The sequence below is a fragment of the Thalassophryne amazonica genome, chromosome 18 (genome assembly GCF_902500255.1).
Source record: "Thalassophryne amazonica chromosome 18, fThaAma1.1, whole genome shotgun sequence".
Taxonomy (NCBI): domain Eukaryota; kingdom Metazoa; phylum Chordata; class Actinopteri; order Batrachoidiformes; family Batrachoididae; genus Thalassophryne; species Thalassophryne amazonica.
The window spans coordinates 37,683,202-37,703,779 of NC_047120.1; the positions used below are offsets into that span (position 1 = coordinate 37,683,202).

The 20,578-nt window shown below is 40.1% G+C and overlaps 1 protein-coding gene across 1 annotated transcript in view; it reads left to right on the forward strand.

Moving 5' to 3' along the window:
- The window catches only part of sdk2b (sidekick cell adhesion molecule 2b), a 1,022,446-nt gene that overhangs the window by 964,318 nt on the left and 37,550 nt on the right, over nucleotides 1-20,578 (forward strand). Inside the window, exons 39-44 of the mRNA XM_034194673.1 lie at nucleotides 1,320-1,457; nucleotides 2,763-2,972; nucleotides 4,375-4,500; nucleotides 5,266-5,430; nucleotides 10,371-10,511; nucleotides 16,880-17,018. Of these exons, the coding sequence (XP_034050564.1) occupies nucleotides 1,320-1,457; nucleotides 2,763-2,972; nucleotides 4,375-4,500; nucleotides 5,266-5,430; nucleotides 10,371-10,511; nucleotides 16,880-17,018 (919 nt within the window). The remainder of the gene's footprint in view (nucleotides 1-1,319; nucleotides 1,458-2,762; nucleotides 2,973-4,374; nucleotides 4,501-5,265; nucleotides 5,431-10,370; nucleotides 10,512-16,879; nucleotides 17,019-20,578) is intronic.

Below are 20,578 nucleotides of genomic sequence, written 5' to 3' on the forward strand. Positions count from 1 at the left end.
TCCTTGTCCTCAAACGTGTGGTTAGTGTCTTTCAGGTGGAGATGAACTGCAGACTGAGGTCCACTGGCAACCTCTCTGCGGTGCTGGTATAGCCTCGTGTAAAAGTTGCTTCGTCTCTCCTATGTAGTGTTCATTACAGTTTTCCTGACATCTGATATGATGACACTACATTGCTCTGTTTGTAACTAGGGATCCTGTCCTTAGGGTGAACTAATTTCTGTCTCAAGGTGTTGACTGGTTTAAAGTAAACTGGGATTTTGTGCTGTCTGAAGATCCTGTGTAGTTTTTCCCCTACTCCTGCTAAATAAGGGAGAGACACTCCTCTTCTTCTTGTCTCCGTCTCCTGTCTATCTGGTCTCTTTGTTTTCTGGGACTTCTGCACTTTGTCCAGGGACCAACGTGGGTACCCACATACTGTGAGGGCTTTCCGTACAAGTTGTTGCTCTTTAGCCCTTCCCTCTGCAGTTGTGGGCACCTGTAGGTCTCTGTGTTGAAGAGTCCTGATCACCCCGAGCTTGTGTTCAAGGGGGTGGTTTGAGCCAAAGAGCAGATATTGGTCAGTGTGAGTGGGTTTTCTGTAAACCTCTGTCTGAAGCTGCCTGTTCTCTCCAATCGTAAGTTAAAATCTTAGCCAGAGAGAAGAAATGGTTTGAGAGAGGTGTCAAGGAAGCATTCTTTGTAAAACAGTTGAAACCCAGCCTTAACCGTGGAGCGGGTCTCAGACACGCTTTGTCCCCTGTTTACAATGTGGTACTCAGGTCAAAGCAGTTTCAGTCTTTTGTTCATGGTAATGAGTCATTCACGTCATCAGGAGAGAGTCGTCAAGGGAGCCATCAGGGGAGGCTTCTGTCCTGTCATTAGGAGAGTGCTAACTAGAGCACAATAGGTGCTAATTAGAGCTATTGTTTAGTCACTAGCCTATAGCAGTCAGCCTCTCGGTAGGTGGGGTCTGGTTAGGTTAAAAAACTCCAGCTTTTGTTGGCTTCTGGTTTATTCTTCTCTACAAGAGTCAAGACAGAAGTCAGACTACCAGAGCAAGAATTTTAGCTGAGGAAGCTTCTGTGATTTGAAGCGAAACGTCCTCACGTCAAGCAACCCAGTCCAGTCGAAGATTCAAGCTTCTCTACTATTAATATTTGAGTTTAAAAGGTTGACTTGGAATCATATGCTATCTTTTAGTCATTTAGACACATTTTAATTAGTATGAAAAATGACTTTCCATCGTATTTATATAGCGCATGTCCCAGTGGTCATCAGTGGAGGGTACTTTGCTAGTGTACTCCATGTGACTTTTGACCTCTACCATTTGTACCTTCCAGCTCCCAGTGCTCCCAGCTTCATCCATTTCAGTGAGCTTACCACCACCTCAGTCAACGTGTCCTGGGGTGAACCAACCTACCCCAACGGGATCATTGATGGCTATCGTCTGATCTATGAACCATGCACACCGGTAGATGGTAAGCCCTTATGCTTTCAGCCATCATGCCTTCATCTACTCAACATGGCTGCTGACTTCCGAAAATCTTTTTGCATATTGCACACTCCATTGGGATTGCTAATAATTAAACCAGGCTCTAGAGTTTGGCTGTTCTTTAAAAGGGGTCATATTATACAAAATCAGGTTTTATCTTCCTTTTCCAGTTACATAGGTGTGGGGTTCCATTTTAAACATCCTAAAGGTCTTGCCATTCTTTAGGCACTGCAAGCAGCTTTGCCTTTCCATTTAAGATAACAGGCATTAAACAGGGTATCTCTGAAAGACCTGAGAATGGGATTTGTCACTGCTGCTTCTCCTCAGTGATGTTTTTAGTGGGCAGTTTTTGCTGTCTGTTTTGAGGACACCTGGTAATTAAGGAATAACACCCTTGTGTCTGATGTTTTGCGGACATTAATGCTCAATTTTACGGTCGCAAATTGAGTTTTACCGGTGATGCGTTAGCGGAGCCTGTAAAATGGCTATTTTCAACCGTAATCCAGCATTAACATCCACAAATCATCAGACCAGACCCAAGGGGGTTATTCCCATTGTAATCCAATTCCAACGTTTGCACAGATTCGTGTCCACCACTGAAGGCTACATCTTAATCCGCATAATAATATAGTTCGGTAAAAATGTTACACAAACAAAGGGTGTGGTCGACTCATCAAAGTTTACTGTGGCAACAGCATCTTCATGCCAAAGTGGAAATTCTGTGAGCAGAATCCACATAACTGCTTTCGTATGGTAGCTTAAATTTATCCATTTCGATGTCGTTGCTCCACCAGTTGTTTTATTTTTCTTCTTCTTCTTCTTCTTCTTGTTTAATGGCAGTTGGCAACCTTTCGCTCTCAGCTGGCAGCACCATTATTGACGTCTGTGTAGCAATGCGTGCTGACAGGGCATGGAGTAACACATTAAATGAGAAACGGTTTTAATATTTGCCACCGTTTACGCAATATTTTATGGTCTGAAATCTCACATGATTAACCGATCAGATTTGCGGAAAAATTTAATTGGATTAGAATACTATATATTTGGTTACCTAGAATGAGTATAATATAACCCCTTTAAAGATGTTTGACTTGGTGAAACTCTTGCAGTGTTCTAACCATCACTCTGTCATCGTAACCTTTCTAGCATGTCTTCTACTATCATGACAAATAATACACGACTATGCATATTTCCCACTACTAATTCCATTACCAGTGTGTCGGTGTGTTTGCCTGCATAGTGTGTGCCTGGCTTGTGTAAGATCTGTTGCAAATGTGGTGTGTTTGTCTAGAGTCTTCAGTGGCCTGTGCCGACTGTCTTCACTCCCCCTCCCCCCCAGGCATCAGTAAGACAGTGACAGTGGACATGAAGGGGAGCGGCCCACTCTGGCTGAAGCTGAAAGACCTGGCCAATGGCATCACATACAATTTTCGGATCCGGGCCAAGACGTTCATCTACGGGCCTGAGGTGGAGGCCAACATCACCACTGGCCCAGGAGAAGGTAGTGAGTGTGATGCTTGCTGATGAGCTGTGGTGGTAGTGGACTAAAGCTTATTGAAGGGGGAGTTATCATCAGAAGGTGATAGGTTCAGTTCCCAGATCAGGCAGGGGAAAATAACAAGAATGACCTGGAACATGATCCTTAATGACCAGGATGTTTCCAGTGTGCAGCTGCAGGTTCTCTCCTCTATAAATTAAATGAGGAAGCCACTGAGTTCACACAACATATCCTAAATAGAGGAAGTAATGACGTTAATACTACAATTCCTTTGTAAAAATATTGCCATTTGAACAGTTATAAACTGCATCTGAGATCAGACTTGTTGTAAAGGTCCCTCAGTCTTATTTAAAGGCCGTAAATGTGACAGCAGATCAGAACAGGAAAATTACAGTAATGCAGAAAGAATTACACAAAGATTTGGACACATACTCCCATTAAACTGAATGAGAACGTCTATCCAAACATTTGACAGGTATTGTATGTTCAAGTATAAACAAGAGGTACAACATGTTGAGTGATTTTCCATCGAAGTACAATCTAATTGTCACTGTTTGATATTATAGGTTGTTACAGTGTGGAAGGAAATAGCAGAAATGTACCAAAACAACTGTCAACACATTCAGTCTGTCATGTTTAAAATTGTATCCACTGCACTTGACAGACCCATAATGGGAAAATTATATTTCCGCTGTTAAGAACTGGTCAGATATAGCAAGAACTAAAAAGATTAAAGTCCCTTTACTCCTATGCAACCATACCATAGCAACACTCCTGTTGCACTATGTAGTCCAAATTAGGTATGCCAGTAAATAAGTCCTATGTCAGCCCTCAGGCCCATTGATGCCAGTGCTTATTCCCGGATACCATAGTAGCATGAAGTGGATGATCGTCAACACCAAGGCCAGTACCTATTTACAGCTTTGTAGACTAGGTCAGTGTAGATGAAGGGTCTTGTCCAAGGACTTAAGAGGTAGCTTGACAGTGAATTGAACCCGGGTCTACATATTTATAGCCCAAGTCCTACTGTGAAGTGTACACATACATGCTCTGCCTGAAGTACCTGTGATGTAAATATCATCTGTTTACAATCACTACTACTGAGATATAATGATTTCCAAAATACATATATATATATTCCCCCAATTACATGTCAGTGTTTGCACAAAACTTACCCTGAAATCTTATCAGTTTGACTCCTGTTGTATGACCTTTGTTGTTAATATTAATGTCTGCCAAGTATTAATCTTGTCATCATGTCTTAAATACTGTTCAAAACATACAGAAAATATTAACAGTGTGTACATTGAACTGGATATGTTCCAATTTCACGCAATTCTAAACACGACGTGTGACTGAATTGTATATTTGACCAGCAGAGACAATCTGGATCTATATTTCACAGGAGCCCCAGGACCCCCCGGAGAACCCTTTATCACACGGTATGGTTCAGCCCTGACTATCCACTGGGCCAGCGGAGACCCAGGCCGTGCTCCTATCACACGCTACGTCATCGAGGCCAGACCATCAGGTTTGTGCCACCAGATGTTCATCAGTTTTCCAGTGATTAGCTGTTGTCTCTGTGGAATTTTAATGGCTTATTGATTATTGCCCTGCATTTGAGATAAATAGGTTGTAATTGACAGCCTTTCCATAGAATTAAGAGGGGGTTGGATGCTCAGAGGGAGAGATGGGCTTCACCTATTTTAAGTAAAAAAAATAGGTGTGAGTACTTGGTCCCAAAATTTAAGGAGGGTTGGCGAAGGCTGTTGATGATGACAGGTAGTGACTGATGATGTCATCAGTCAGGATGATGACTGCCTAGGGGATGATGAAAACCATTAACCCAATGCCGCAGGCTGTGCTCCCCCCATCCTTCTCTTATCCATATGCTTCTAAGTAAATTACATCAGGTTTTCCTACTTTGCCAAAGTTCACCAGCAAGAAGGATGATCTCTGATTTGCGTACTCCATTAAAACACTGATGTTTACAAGCCCCCAACATGTAATAAATGATCTCTTGCAGGATTTCCAAAGCAGGCTACTTCATTTGAAATATGGTTACTCTGCTGTTTATGATGTAGATTTGGATGCTGAAAATTTTATGGGTGCAGTGAAATTGATGGATTGTGTAATATTTACTGGAATTATAAATTACCCTTGTAGCTGCCAAATAGAATGGCACTTTATAGCAGACAAACCAACAGCCTGTTATCTGAGACTTATTGGCATTGTTCAGATGTTTTACACCTTTCCAAGACACTTTTGATCCATTTCCTCTCTGATTCTGTTCTAGATGAGGGTTTGTGGGATATTCTAATCAAGGACATTCCTAAAGAAGTAACATCTCACACATTCAACATGGATATACTGAAGCAAGGGGTCAGCTATGACTTTCGGGTAATTGGAGTGAACGACTATGGCTACGGCTCTCCAAGTTTACCGTCTCCTTCTATATCAGGTAAGACTTTTTATATTTTTTGATAAATTCTTTATGAAACACAATTTATTTCCCTGTGGCTGTGGAGCTCAAATTCAGAGATAAGCCCCCACCTGAGAAAGGGTCCAGACCAATTCAAAAGGCATGAAAAATGTTCACAATTAATAAATTGGACGTGACAACGGGCATCTATCTTGCCGATGTGTAGCACAGTTTCAACAGCACACAGTGCAAGGGCATTTAGGATTTGATCAACTGCACTTTGCAGTGTACGTAGTGAAAATGTTGAGCATAAAATAAGGAACAGGGTGCCAAGGTGTTATATTTAGACCCTATCTGGGACCATATTCTGGTGCAGTGGTGGGCACAGGTCCGCTAATCCGTTAACCGCTAATTAGCGAAGCTAACTTTTTTGTTAGCGAATTAGCTTTTCAGCTAACTTCAAAAACCATCAGTGAACCAATTAGCTTCCGATAAATTTAATTCTGTTAACTTTTAGGCCGCTAACGTTTATTTTTTTGCATAGTTAGTAATGGTGAAAAACATTTATAAACCCTGTTGGCTCCTGTCTGAGCTTTTGATTCAGATGGAAAAGCACTATATAAATGTAGTCCATTTACTATCCATTCCAATCTTGCCAATTTACCTATGTATGTGCTGTAGCCATGTGAAACATGGGCATCCCCTTGGCCTTCTCCAGCAGCTGGTGTCCTCAACATGGTACATATATGCTGGATCATGCCCAGGGAAAGATGTAACATGGCCAAATTCTTGTGCCTGCTATTCCCTCACAGTGCAAGTGATATTTCTCATAGTAGTCTCCCTAATTAACCATTTGTTTGGCACAGAGTTATTCCAGTCATATCCAAGGATTGTCCAAAGTTACAGTACCTAGTACCAAAGACATCCAGCCATCACCTTGGGTCACTGGTTAGTGTCCTAGTCTGACAACCAGAGTAAAACAAGAAGTACCAGGATCTTGTATATTTGGGCTTCCATTCTCCTTTAAAGATATTGGGATTGCAAAACACCTCTGTCCAGATGCACCCAACACTGGATCTGGACCATCCCTTGACGAGTCCTGATCATCTCCACCTCTGGACCCAAGAGGAGGAAAACCATTTTTGCTTTTTTTTTCCATTATTTTTTTAATTAATTGATTTATTTTTACTTTGGTTATTAGTTCAGTTTTGTAGTAGTTTGGGCCCACAGTGTGAAAATGACAACTGCATCATTTGGGGACTGGCACTGACACTTGCTGCTTTGCATCATGTGTAAGACAGACTGCAGACCAGGTGGTTCTGGAGGACAGAACTGCCAGTGTACAACAGTGTTTGAGTCTAGGTTTGTATTTCACACTATCTGTCTGTGTCCTTGGATTAAATGCCAGCCTGTCTCTGAAAATATTTCTTAGAACATTAAAAAAGTGTAAATTGCAGATGTGTTGTGTGTGTGTGCATTTACAAAAGGCACACAGAGAGCACATTGTGCTTGTGGAGGCACAAAGCGTTATTCACCTCTTCGAAAATGATGAATACACTTGTTAATCATGAATCCAAATGAGCTTTGCATCATTCTGAAAAGTTATCCTGGTCATCATGACTGTTTCAGTAGCTGTTTTTCTGGAAAGGAAATGCTATGACTGTGCATTTGCATTCCAAATTTAAAATTAACATAGAAATACTTGCAAATATTTACAAGAATTACATTTTTCTGGTTGTTTCTCAACATCTGACTCTTAGACCCCATTTACACCTGATGTTAAAAGCTGCTTATGCTGATCGAATTGGAAACTTGACGACATGAAAGTACAGCTTTAAAATATAGCCAAAAGGGCAGATTATCCTGTGATTGGCCATACTACCTCCAGACACGTTTTAGTCCCAATTGCAAATTGTGCCATGATTGCCATGACCCATGAATGCCTGCATCATCCATTCTGTTTTTTTGAATTTCAACTCCCAACCAGTGTTAGGTTTTATAGGCAATCCAGTTTAAAACTTGTGCCAAATCAATATGGAGGTCCACCTTGGATTTGCTGTGGCGACCCCGAGTGAAAACATGGGAGTAGCTGAAGGGACCTACTATACAATAAAGTAATATGCCATGTAATAAAATGAACACATTTACTGAAATGTATTTAAAACTTCATACAAAAGCATTTGTTGGTAATGACAGCTTCAAGACTCACTGGTCGCATGCATTGCTCAGGTGTGATTTTGGCCCATTCTTCCACACAATGAGTCTTCTAATCTTGAAGGTTCTGTGGTCCTCTTCTATGAACTCTTATCTTTAGTTCTTTCCATAGATTTTCTATTAGATTCAAGTCAGTTGATTGGCTGGACAGTTTTAGTAGCTTTATGTTCATTCTCTGGAACCAGTTGAGAGTTTCCTTGGCTGTGTGTTGGAGCTCACTCTCTTGCTGAAATGTCCACCCTCATTTCATCTTCATCATCCTGGTAGATTTTTATCAAGAGTGTCTGTGTACATTTTTCATTCATCTTCCTTGATTATATTAAGGTATTAATTATATGAAGGTCGCCAGTGCCGTATACTGAAAAACATGTGGTGTTTTTGGGGTGATATCCAGTGCCATATACGAGGTCTGTTAGAAAAGTATCCGACCTTATTATTTTTTTCAAAAACCATATGGATTTGAATCACGTGTGATTACATCAGACATGCTTGAACCCTCGTGGGTATGCGAGAGTTTTTTCACGCCTGTTGGTTACGTCATTCGCCTGTGGGCAGTCTTTGAGTGAGGAGTCGCCCACCCTCTCGTCGTTTTTTCATTGTTTAGGAATGGCTCAGAGACTGCTGCTTTGTTTGATAAAAATTTTTTCAAAAACTGTAAGGCACAACTGAGTGGACACCATTCGATAAATTCAGCTGGTTTTCGGTAAAAAATTTTAACGGCTGATGAGAGATTTTGGTCTGGTAGTGTCGCTTTGAGGACGGCCCACGGCGCCTGATGGCGATCTGCGCTTCAAGGCAGCAGCGTCTCGCCGTTTCAAGTTGAAAACTTACACATTTCAGGCTCTGTTGACCCAGGAAGTCGTCAGAGAACAGAGAACTTTCAGAAGAAGTCGGCATGAGGAGTTTATTCGGACATTCCATTGTTAACGGACATTTTGTAATGAAAGAACGTGCGGGCAGAGTCGCATGTCGGGCCGGACCCGACCGCGGGGGGTCGCGACAGGAAAAACACCTCCGTTGGAAACCTTAACGGACAAGTTGGAACATACCCAAGCTGTTAAACAATTTCTCAGTTACTCACTTGTTGAAAGCCATCAAAAGCCGCCTGAATTTTACAAATGGTTTTCAACATGGAGGTGTTTTTCCTGTCGCGGCGCACACAGATTCGCCGAGTCGTCACGGAAACGACTCGACGAATTTGCGCGCACGTCTTTCATTACAAAATGTCCTTAAACAGTGGAATGTCCGCATAAAGTCCTCATGCCGGCCTCTTCTGAATCTTCTCTGTTCTCTCACGACGTCCTGGGTGAATTAAGCCTTAAATTAGGATGTTTTCAGGTCGAAACAGGCCGACGACGGCGCCTGGAAGCGCTGCGCGACGTCCCGCTCCGTGGGAAGTCCTTACAGCGACAGAAACACCCCATAATCTCTCATCAGCCGTTAAACGTTTCACCAAAAACCAGCTAAATTTCTCGAATAGTGTCCACTCGGATATTCCTCACAGGTCCAGAAAAAATTTTGATAAAGCAACGCGCGCCGTCTCGAGCAGCGTGTGAAACAAAGGAATTCAGCCGAGAGGGCTGAACCACATCTCACTCAAGGCCTGCCCACAGGGAAATGACATCACCGACACGCGTGAAAAAACCCACACATGCGCACGAGGGTTCAAGCATGATTGGTGTAATCGCACGTCATTCAAATCCATATAGTTAAAAAAAAAAATAAAAGTGTCTGTTTCTTATCTAATAGACCTCGTGTATATTATGGCATCCAAAGAGTTCAATTTTGGCCTCATCTGACCAGACTATATTCTCCCAGTATTTCACAGGCCAAATGTTGTACAGCAAACTTTGAACAAGCTTCAACATGCTTTTTCTTCAGCAATGGAGTCTTGCATGGTGAGCCTGCATACAGGCCGTGGTGGTTGAGTGCATTACTTATTATTTTCTTTGAACCAATTTTACCTGCTAATTCTAGATCTTTTTGAAGCTTTCCACAAGTGGTCCTTGGCTCTTGGACAACACTTATTTGTGCTTTGTGTGAAGGGGCCCGAAACAATGCCATCAGTACTGTATGTTTTGCAACAATAGGTTTGCAAAGATCTCGATAGAACTCTTTGCTTTTACCCATCATGAGATGTTTCTTGTGTGACACCTTGGTAATGAGACAACTTTTTATAGTTGGGACTAAACCAACTGATGTTAATTTGCACTGACAAGGGTAGGATTGCTTTCTGGTTACTGATAGATTTTAGCTGGGGTCTTGGCTTTCCATGGCTTTTTGCATCTGACCTTCCTTTAGGTGTTCAATAGTTTTTTTTTTCCCTGTGTCATTGAGCATGATTACACATAACTTAATTTATGGACATCTATGGTTTGATTTCTTTGTACTGCTGTGTAGGTGTGTGTTATATATATATATATATATATATATATATATATATATATATATATATATATATATATATAAAATTCACATTTTCCCATCCAAAACATAATTGTAATCTATTTTGCTTTCAATTTGACTATCATTATAGACTACAACTTATTTATTTATTTGAAGTGCATTTCATTTTCTGATAATGCTATTACAAAATCGTTTTAAATTGGTCATTTTAATTATTTAGTGTCCCTGCATTATGTAGCAGTACAATATTTTGCTTGCACCTGGAGGTGTGACAGAACACATTTGTGAAGCACTCGTCATTCAGACATCATAGTTGTGCTGTACAATTGTGAATGATCTATTTTCTGTTGTTTCTCTAGCCCAGAAAGTTGCACCATTTTATGAGGAGTGGTGGTTCCTGGTCGTGGTGGCTCTGGTGGGCCTCATCTTCATCCTCCTGCTGGTTTTTATTCTCATAATTAGAGGACAAAGTAAGAAGTATGCAAAGAAGTCTGAATCAGGTAAATGTACACCCTCACCCAGTGCGCATTACATTTTAAAATGTGGACTTCTGCTGTACTTATGTACAAATGCCAAGAGCAGCCATACTTCAGGTAATTTGTTAATGCACTGATGTCAAACTCATGAGTTTATTCATTTGTGATAATAAACCTTATTATTTCCTGGTGATAAGTTATCTTGTTATCTCGAGGTAACAAACATATATATATATATATATATATATATATATATACAAAATTAACTTTGATAACAGATAATCAGATAACTGAAAAGTCATCTTTGATAAAGATAAAACGATAAACCACCCAAAAATGTATCAGAAGTTACAGATAACCGATAAGTAAGGATTAAGCAACGAGAAGCTGTGCATTATACAGTTTGAATGCACGACGCGGAGTCTCAACCACCACGATGTGAAGCGGAGTGGTGTTACTCCGCGAAGTGCATTCAGACCGTATAATGCACGGCTTCGAGTTGTTTAATTCACTTATACCATGGACCCACACAGTGAGCTAACACACAAATATTTATTTAAGTTAACAGAACTTGATAAAAATGTGTGAGTATTTGGGACTATTTTATGCCAGTCTCAAGATATTTTGTCTCTGATGCACTTACCGAGTCTACGGGCTCGCGCCGCAGCGGGCCACTCACACAGCCCCCCTCTCTGCTGTGTCGAGCTGTGGCCAACAGGTCCAGAAACTACGCTCACTGTTTTGATGCAGAGCCCGCAAGGATAGAACCGTTTTCTTCTTTTTTCCCGTCTTCAATCTTGTCCAGTTCGTCCGATGTTAAATCTTTACACCGTTGCTTTTCCTGTTCTTCTTGTTTGCTCTCCTCCTCTTTCCATTCCTCAGACGTTTTATTTTGATCAAAAATATTAAAATTCACTTTGAAATCCATGTTTTATCGCATGTGTGAAAATAATGCACGCCAGTTAGACATAGAATTCGCACTCACCATGGTGTAAATTCCAGTATTGTCTCTGGTACATTTGCAACTACTAACAAACTGAATTTGAGTTTTCATACCACGATCGCTTCTGGTAGCATCAAAAGCAACAACAGACCCAAACAATGAGCCCGCACTTCTGTCTTTGAACATCTTGCCCCCTGCTGGAAGCCGCAAAGCTCAACTTTCAACTCAATCACAACACTCCAGTCAGGCGGAGGTCTTGGAAAATAAAGCAATGCTGAGTTATGGTTTGGTGTATAAATGGTAAATGGACTGCATTTATATAGCGCTTTTCCATCTGCATAAGACACTCAAAGTGCTTTACAATTATGCCTCACATTCACCCCGATGTCAGGGTGCTGCCATACAAGGCGCTCACTACACACCGGGAGCTAAATAAAGCACAGATAAATGTGCTTTTGTAAAATATACATATTTACACATATATATATATATATATATATATATATATATATATATATATATATATAAAACGTAACAGACATGGATTATTTGTTACAATTGTTTTAGCAAGTTTTCAGGGTATCATACAACAGTCTCTTATTAACGTGATGAAAAGCATAAAAAAAAACATTTTTGTAATATAATATTAATTTACAACTGTTATCGTGCTGATTCTCTATATGTTGTTTGACTGCAGCGACTCTCTGGCACGCAAGGGATTATGGGATACGTCAATAGGGCAAATGAACACTACTGGCCAGCAGATGGCAGTAGAGACCTTGAAAACTTGCCAAAGCAGAATTCCAGATCCGTGTCTGCTACATTTAAGATGTGTGGAATTTAATAAACGCATACACAATAACAACGTCTATAAACCCAGAGAATATATTCACGAGAGTTTTAGGCACTAAAGTTTAATGCTGTTGTCCGTAGAGCCTGATCAGAGTGTTTCAAATGCATTTCTCATGTCGTGAACATACTGAGATTACCCTATCCTACCCATAATGCACTGCTGGGCACAGCATATATCCACACTAAAACCTTAAAAAATTAGCGCATTACTTTAAAACTAAAACATATATCTGATATTTTCACTTCATAAAACTTCAGACATGACATTCATTTAAATAACTTGTCCGAAATTTGTTTGGTTAAAAGTTGAACCATAAGTTAAAAATGTATGCCTCTGGATGACTTGGGTGATATTGCCCACTTATCAGTATGGGGTTAAAAGAAATTAGTTTGTTTTTTGGGACCAGTTCTCTTTTACCTGCAGAGAATAGAGCAGTTTCTTCTCTGTTTTGCAGAGGCTAGAACTACACATCAGCTATAAAACATTTAACAGGTAGGTGCTCAGGTAGGTGGCCATTTTCCAAGCTGGCCATCAAAATGACCTATCGGAAATATATTGTTGCATAGAAATGCTCCTATTTGATTGATTGAAATGATATTCATGTCAAATTCCATTTAGTTATATTTTATTTTATTTGCAGTTATGGTATTTATGTATACCTTACCACATGTCAGTTCATGTATCACGCCCTGTATCATTCCCCGATGTATCCGTATCAGCCCTGAATCCGAGGGCTGATACAGATACAGATGCATAAAACATATCCATTGCGGTGGGGCAATTGAATTCAAACAGTAATTTTTCTGTAGGTAATATTGGTGGCCATCTTGTAAAATGGCTACCATCTTGGATTTTCATGTGGCCAATTGACCAGAGTTGTACTATCTTGGGAATCATCATGCCATATTTGGTGCTTGCACCAGCTTTTGCACAATTTAGCAGTAAAATTGATATTAACTGCTTCACTGCTGGAGAAAATGTGTCATATGGCCATAGTGACCTAAACCATGTCTTCATAAGTAACTGCAAAGTGCCCACAAAAATCTTTCCAGCAGCATCAAAGGATTTTCCAGAGAGACCAAATATCCAGGACATCCAGTTATGGACCTAGAGATTCAAAACAGTTGAGACACTGGAAGCTAAAATAAGCAGAACACTGAAATAATTTTCATCTTTTGAAGCCATCTGAAAATTCTGATATTGGTAATATGACTGGTTGGAAAGTAGCTGGCAGTAAAGACAAAATTTCAAGAATATAAGGATGACTAAAAAATTGATTTGTCAGCTTTGATGCTACAGGAATATAATAGTGAGATGACAGTGTGGCAGAGAAAGTAATGCCAAATCTTAGAGCGGTAAAGAAACGGCAGACAATCCAAACTATGATGAAAGGGCATAATTTGAGGAAAATGATTTTCTTTCTTGACAATTGTTGGCAAAGCTTTGTTCAACACACTGAGCAGTGGTTTTGTATTTGGCTGAGCACAATATATATGTGAACCTCATTTAAAAGTGTGTCATCCACCATTTTTAAACATTTGTTTGTGATGAAAAATGACTTAAAGGTTTGGATTTTTACCTTTTTCACACTAAACAGTGACATATGAAATGATTTTATGGTCTTCAGTTGTGAAATATTCAACTTGATGTACCGTTTTCTCAGTGGCGTATTCTGATTTGGAACAGTTCCACTGATTGAGTGAAAAGCAGCGGAAGGGGAAAAAGCAGAGAAGGAAAGAAGAAGAGAAGAAGGCGTAGGGGGCACATTTGTCTATTCTGCGTAGATCTCACATCAGCGGGTATTTCCCCCGGCTCAGCACTTCTGGCTTTGGTGTTTTTGGCTGCCACTCAGGGGAGGGGGTGAAGGGGATGAGGTCCCTGTGGGTCAGTGCCCAGCTTTCTGACTGATGGAGAAAAACAAGAGGTTCCTTCTCCCTCCAACACAAAGACATACTCAAAGCCGCCTGTAGGAATCTGGCACAGGCTACTGGACCTACCCAAGATTACCCCCCACCCCAACCCCATCTGTTTGCATAACCACCACTTGACCCGTAGTAGCTTTAGAGCAATCACAGAGGTCTTGGGTTTGCTACCCTTCCTCTTAAGGCTTGCAACACAGCACCAGGGTCATGTTCATGTCTTCTTTATACTTGCTCGTTTAGCTGCCGTCATCCGCCAGCACCTCGTGTTGAGCATTTTATGATATATAAACTTAAAAATATAATACATATAGGCTCGCCATCATCTTTTCCTTTGTTAGATGAGTCACGGGGCTCTGTATGGGTTTACATGAGGAGCATTCTTAAAGGTTAAAGGCAGAAAGTGACTTCTTCGAATCAGGCAGCAGTTGTGACTTTTTTTTTTCAATCACTGATGGGGCTATTCCACAGGGCGCCATTCTATTATGATTGCCCATTATTCAAAAAAAGTGCAAAAATGGGTTGAAAGGGGCCCTAACAGGCTGGCTTATAAAGTGTAGACCTGGTAATCCGCCTGAAAACAAAAGTAAGGAGCGTCGCCCTCGGCCAGAGTGCAACAAACGCAGCTTCTGCTTCAAAATTTTACCCCGCTAGAGCACGATCAAACAAATTCCTCGCTGTACTCACTAGGAATAACCTGTTTAAACTCCTTTGAACATAATTGAGGCTGTTAAGACAATGAACACCAGGAAGTTACCACCGATTAGCAACGAGTTTGTGAATCAGGATGGAATTTTTGAACGGCTTGAAAATTTCATCCTAATTTCAAAACTGGGGTGATGGTGGCCATAACTACTCCGTATATAAATTTGTTCAAGAAATCGGGATCCAGTTTTTGAATTGTTCAAAAATTTCATCCCGATTCTTGAAATCGCTGAGAGTGCATGGTAACATCCGGGTATTCATTATCTTAATGGCTTTAATCATGTTGAAACTTCTTTTTGTACTTTTTTGGATCATGGGCAATTGTAGTAGAACAGCGCCCCATGAGACAGTTTGAAAAAAAATGTACTGTACTTATATTTTTCATGCCTGTGAATTCTTCCCAAATTAAAGAATATCCAGTAAAAGGTGGTATGTATTTAATATTACAGGTATGATGTCAAAATGCTAATTGTTCTGTCTGTTTGAGCTGCTTGTTGTGTACAGCATGCGTGAAAAAAAAAAAGGTGCCGAGTCTTTTCTGTAGAGGGGCATGGTGCAGTACATGTAATGTGTCGGGCACATTTCTGGAACACTTCGCTCATGTTGGCAGTTAGGTGTCTGTTTAACACAGAAACCTAAATGAAAATGAAGATGCAACGCAACCACAGTGTACACAGCTTCTCATGTGTTTCAGGCCAAAGTCTTTGGACAATTGAAAGTGCATGACATGCATTAGATAGCAAGCTAATGTTCTGCCAAACATTACCATGGTTACCAGTGTTAAATGTTCAAGCTAGGAGGGGCACACAAGTGGAACAGACAGAAAAAGGATAGATAGATAGATAGATAGATAGATAGATAGATAGATGAATGCATGTATCACACTACAAACTGACATTTTAAGTTTGGGTCTAAATCTTTTTGCACCTTTTTATTATTCAGGTATCAGGTTGCTGAGTTCTGAATTTTAAATGTCAGTGTCATTCCAACATTTCACTTGTTTTTTTATATACTCCAAACTTTCACATAAGCTTTTTCACTATATAATATAAGGGTTGTTCTATGTCTAGACTGCATTGCAAGTGCTTTCAAAGTAGTCGCTTATGACTTGCTTTTTGCCTAATGTGCTTACAACATAGAGCATAAACACGGGTGTATGCATCTAAATTTGTGAGTGCACCTACTTTGCAGAGCAAGCACAAAGTCCATGTCGAGACACTCTTGGCTCTCCATGTTCTAAATCAGCTTGCCTAGAAAATAGATGGGAGAGGTGATGGTCTAGTGGTTAAGCATTGGGCTTGAGACCAGAGGATCCTCGGTTCAAATCCCAGCCTGACCGGAAAATCACTAAGGGCCCTTGGGCAAGTTCCTTAATCCCCTAGTTTCTCCCAGTGTGTAGTGAGTACCTTGCATGGCAGCACCTTCACATTTGGGTGAATGTGAGGCATTATTTATAAAGCATTTTGAGCATCTGATGCAGATGGAAAAGTGCTACATAAATGCAGTCCATTTACCATTTAGTAGTTTGGGTGCCTAGTATTAAAATGCAAATTTGACCCACCGGTGTTATGAAATTTTAGTACATGCAATTATCTGTCCATAACTTGAGTCCTATTTGAGATGTGTTTATTTAAAAAAAAATTAGTCCAGCAGCATATCTGCAAAAAAATTGAAGCAAATTTAAATTTTACACATTGAACATCCTTCCACAGTAACTCAAACTCTGTAAAATATATTGAAAAGTAATAATTTACACCTAATTTCAAACTGATTCCCATCCAAAGTTGATTGCATTTGCTCGAGTTAAACTCCACTTTTGCAAACAAGAGTTCAACCTTCTATGTTTCTGCAATGATTTGTTGTTTGACAATATGTTATCTAGTCATTCTTTTTTTCTTCTTTTTTCAGTTTTTTATTGTCTTCCTATTAAATAACCTGTCTGTGGTCACACATTGTTTCTGTACGTGTCCAGGAAACAACTCCAACTGTAATGCTCTTACCCACGGAGACATGGTCAGTCTAGATGAAGGACGCTTCCCTGCTCTGGAGCTCAACAACCGACGCCTGTCAGTGAAAAACTCTTTTTGCCGTAAGAATGGCATCTACACCAGGTCAGTAGTACAGACAGATCACGCAAACAGCCAGTCCAGACAATTCAATTGGCACATGATGTTGAAGTGATAAGTACTTTTTAATAGGCCTACATCATTTCTACAAGATAGGATATTAAAGCTATGATGTTTATTAAACAGTAAATTACTTAACTTACCATCATAAGCAACAATGGCCTTAGTAAACACCAAGACCCTTTCATTAGAAACGAGGCTTCATAAATCACAGGCACACAAAAGGCCTACTTTACATGTTTCTGCCTCAGCAAGCCCAGACACGTCCCACTGTGTCAGCATTTAAACTAATATACCAAATTGTTCTGAATGTAATATCATCCTGAATGTAAGATGACCCCCGCATCCCTACCTAAAACATTTTTGGAAAAAGACTTTCTGAAGAACATTTTTTGTTTTAATAAACAAAATGTTTTCATTTGAATAGCATCATGCAAATATAAGCACATTGTATTGCTGCCCCTTTTTTTTCAACTATGTATTGACTAGCTGGGGTACCCGGTGCTGCCCGGGTTAACCTGTTTTAGACATAAGTCAAATGCCAATCATTTTAATCAAAACAATTGCCCAACATTTGTTTTTGTCATGCTGATGTCTTATAAATATAATAGTTAATGGGCTAAAGTTTGTCCAGCAGAACTATAGGAGGTGAACTCCCAAAACTAAGTGGAAATACTTGGTTAAAAGACAAACACATTTGAAGTCCTTCATGCCGACTTTGTTTTGCAATCAAATTTATAACAAAATTATACACAAAAGGTAGGTAACAGTAAATGTAAATATCAATGAATCAAAATTGAGGTAGTGGTGTATTTCACTGTTTTTACATTGCAATTTTACAAACATAAAATGAATGTATTCAGTCAGGAAGGCAAACTGGGTTGTACAGAACAGTCAGGTACTTAACAGTTGAGAACATAAAGTAGCTGAAGAAAGGGATTAAATAAACAGAGATGGCCAACACATATACAAGGCTGGAAATTTGAATCTGCCTGGTCATACCCACAGCCAGCTTTTTTGGGAGTAATTTTCAGTTCAACTTTTTAAAAAAATGGCACCAGTTTGTTCCCCATGTCATGAGGATTCAGAATATATATAGTTTTAGGGCTACATATTATAGTTTGGCAGTTTATCCGGGACAGACAGAAGTGGCAGCATGAAAAGCACATGGTACAACACTGTATGGTCTTACATAAATGGCTATTTTGGGGGTAATTTTCAGTTCAACTTTAAAAAAAAAGTGGTACCAGTTTGTTCCTCACGTCATGAGGATTCAGAATATATATAGTTTTTAGGGCTACATATTATAGTTTGAGAATTTATCCCGGACAGACAGACAGACAGACAGATAGATGTAGCCCTTTATGTATATAGATACTGTAAGCTTTTCTGAGTGTTTTTGGCCTTGCCATCACCTAACATTACACTCTGTCATATCATATTTCTTGTCTACTTTAGAGTTGTTTGCTGACTCCATGGCATTCATCACCGTGAGCTTAAATCTGCCTTGACATTTGCACGACTTTGATCCACGCACTTGCACGCACCCTGCCATGCAGGAGAGTAAACTTGTCACAAATGGTTGTAAACTGTTGTAAACTGTGTGTGGCTTTGTGCAAATGTGCAAAGAAAATTTTGAAATGTTCAAAATCGCTGTCACGCATAAATTATGTGGATTTTATGTGAACATTGCGCAAACAATTAAACACTGCGAGTGATTGCATCAGCGCACCGCATCCCAGTGCAGCTCATCTGAATGATTATAATGAGATGTTAAATCTATAATAAACATATTTTTATAGATAGTCATGAGAAGGAATGAACATACAACTGTTTTACCAAGTCATCACAATATAAATATTACAAATATTTACCTTTTAGACTGTTCCAAATGCGTTCTCATGAAGCACAGGAAAGTGAGAGAGAAAAAACACTGCAGATGAAACGGTCTTCTGTGATTCCAGAAGTGATCAGAGGTCTTTTCAACAGCCAACTGTGAGAGAAAATGATTAATCCGCTACGAAAAAATTATTTTATATATGCAGCATTCAGTGGCACAAAGCTCGGCATCCAGCGGAACATAGCAGGTGGCATTGTCATGACAAAGTGCACAAGAGTGCGGAGCCAAAATGCTTACAAGTGTCAAGGCACCTTCAGTTTGCATCATAACTTCTCAAGTGGTGGCAACTGACCTGACGTTTGAGCAGTTCTCTTTTCAGGACAGTCAGTGTGCATCATTATATGCTAATTTGAGACGCAGACTACTTCAGTCCTGGGGCACACTCGTTTCATGTCTACTTTGTGTCACCTAATGTTGCAGATGCATAAAACGTAAAATTCAAGGTCCTGAACATTTTTTTTTTTCAGATCTATTCCCAAGAAAAATTACTCTTATATTTACAACAGTACATATAATATAATGATTGCAAATTATTGTTTTAAAGGATGCCAAAATATCCCAAAATAGGAGGCTCACAGGTATTCACCTCTATATACTTGAATATGCAGTTGTGCTTTTGGAGTTACTAATGGTAATGTACCAAACACATTCACTGACTTATTCATGCCAATATTTGCTGTGCTAATCACAGGGAATTCCAATCTATTTTCAGAGCCTGCTGTACTTTAGTGATTGTCCACCCGTAGGATGTGCAGCAATTTTTTTTTCCAGCTGAAAACACAGGAGGGATAAAGTCATATATTGGAATATGATTTTTTTCATTTGAAAGATTTTCAGAGATCTGCAGTCATGTTCTCAAAAATTCTCTGCCCTGTGTCATCAGTGCAGCTTTATGATGGAGATATTGTACAGTGTTACTGAGTGGGAACAGGTGCACTCTGATGTTTAGCACATGCACACATGCACAAGTTCACTGGGACAAAGCCTGATGTTTTTGGGATGTATACATCTGCGCAGTGTTTGTTAGCATGATCCTGAGGCTGGATCACGGGTGATCTCTCAAGAGCTTCCAGGCAGCTTCCTGTTGTGTTTCTGACTTGAAGTGGAGGGTACGGTGAGTGGTAGAATGCACAGATGTACTTTGAGAATCAGCGCTTTTGAACTCGGCTCATATCGGAGTAGCAGGAATCCCCAACACCTGGGCCTCTGATTATAGATTAATGCTGCAGTTTGTTCACAGGCCTGAGCATATGAAAGCCAGGGCAAGTCCTGTGCCTTCCAACAAAGTCACAAATCAAACATCTTTAATCCCTTCATAGTCTCATGTGTCAGAGCGTTTGCTGTTTGCATTTGATTTCAGGTGAATGATGCGGTGGAGCCTAGAATTCACTGGGCAAACTACAGCATGTTCAGAAGATCTTCAGTGCAACCAATGCCATATTCCTGTGGTGTTACAAAGATGATATTACGAGTAGAGAGACACATACAGGGGTGTACAGTTGCATGCATATGTGCACACATAGACACATGCACACACACACACACACACATGGACCGGAACCCAAGCAAAAATGGAGCAGAAGCTAATAAAACTAAAATGGCATGCTTGGTTTTTATGGAAGTCAACTGGACTTCACCGGAGCCG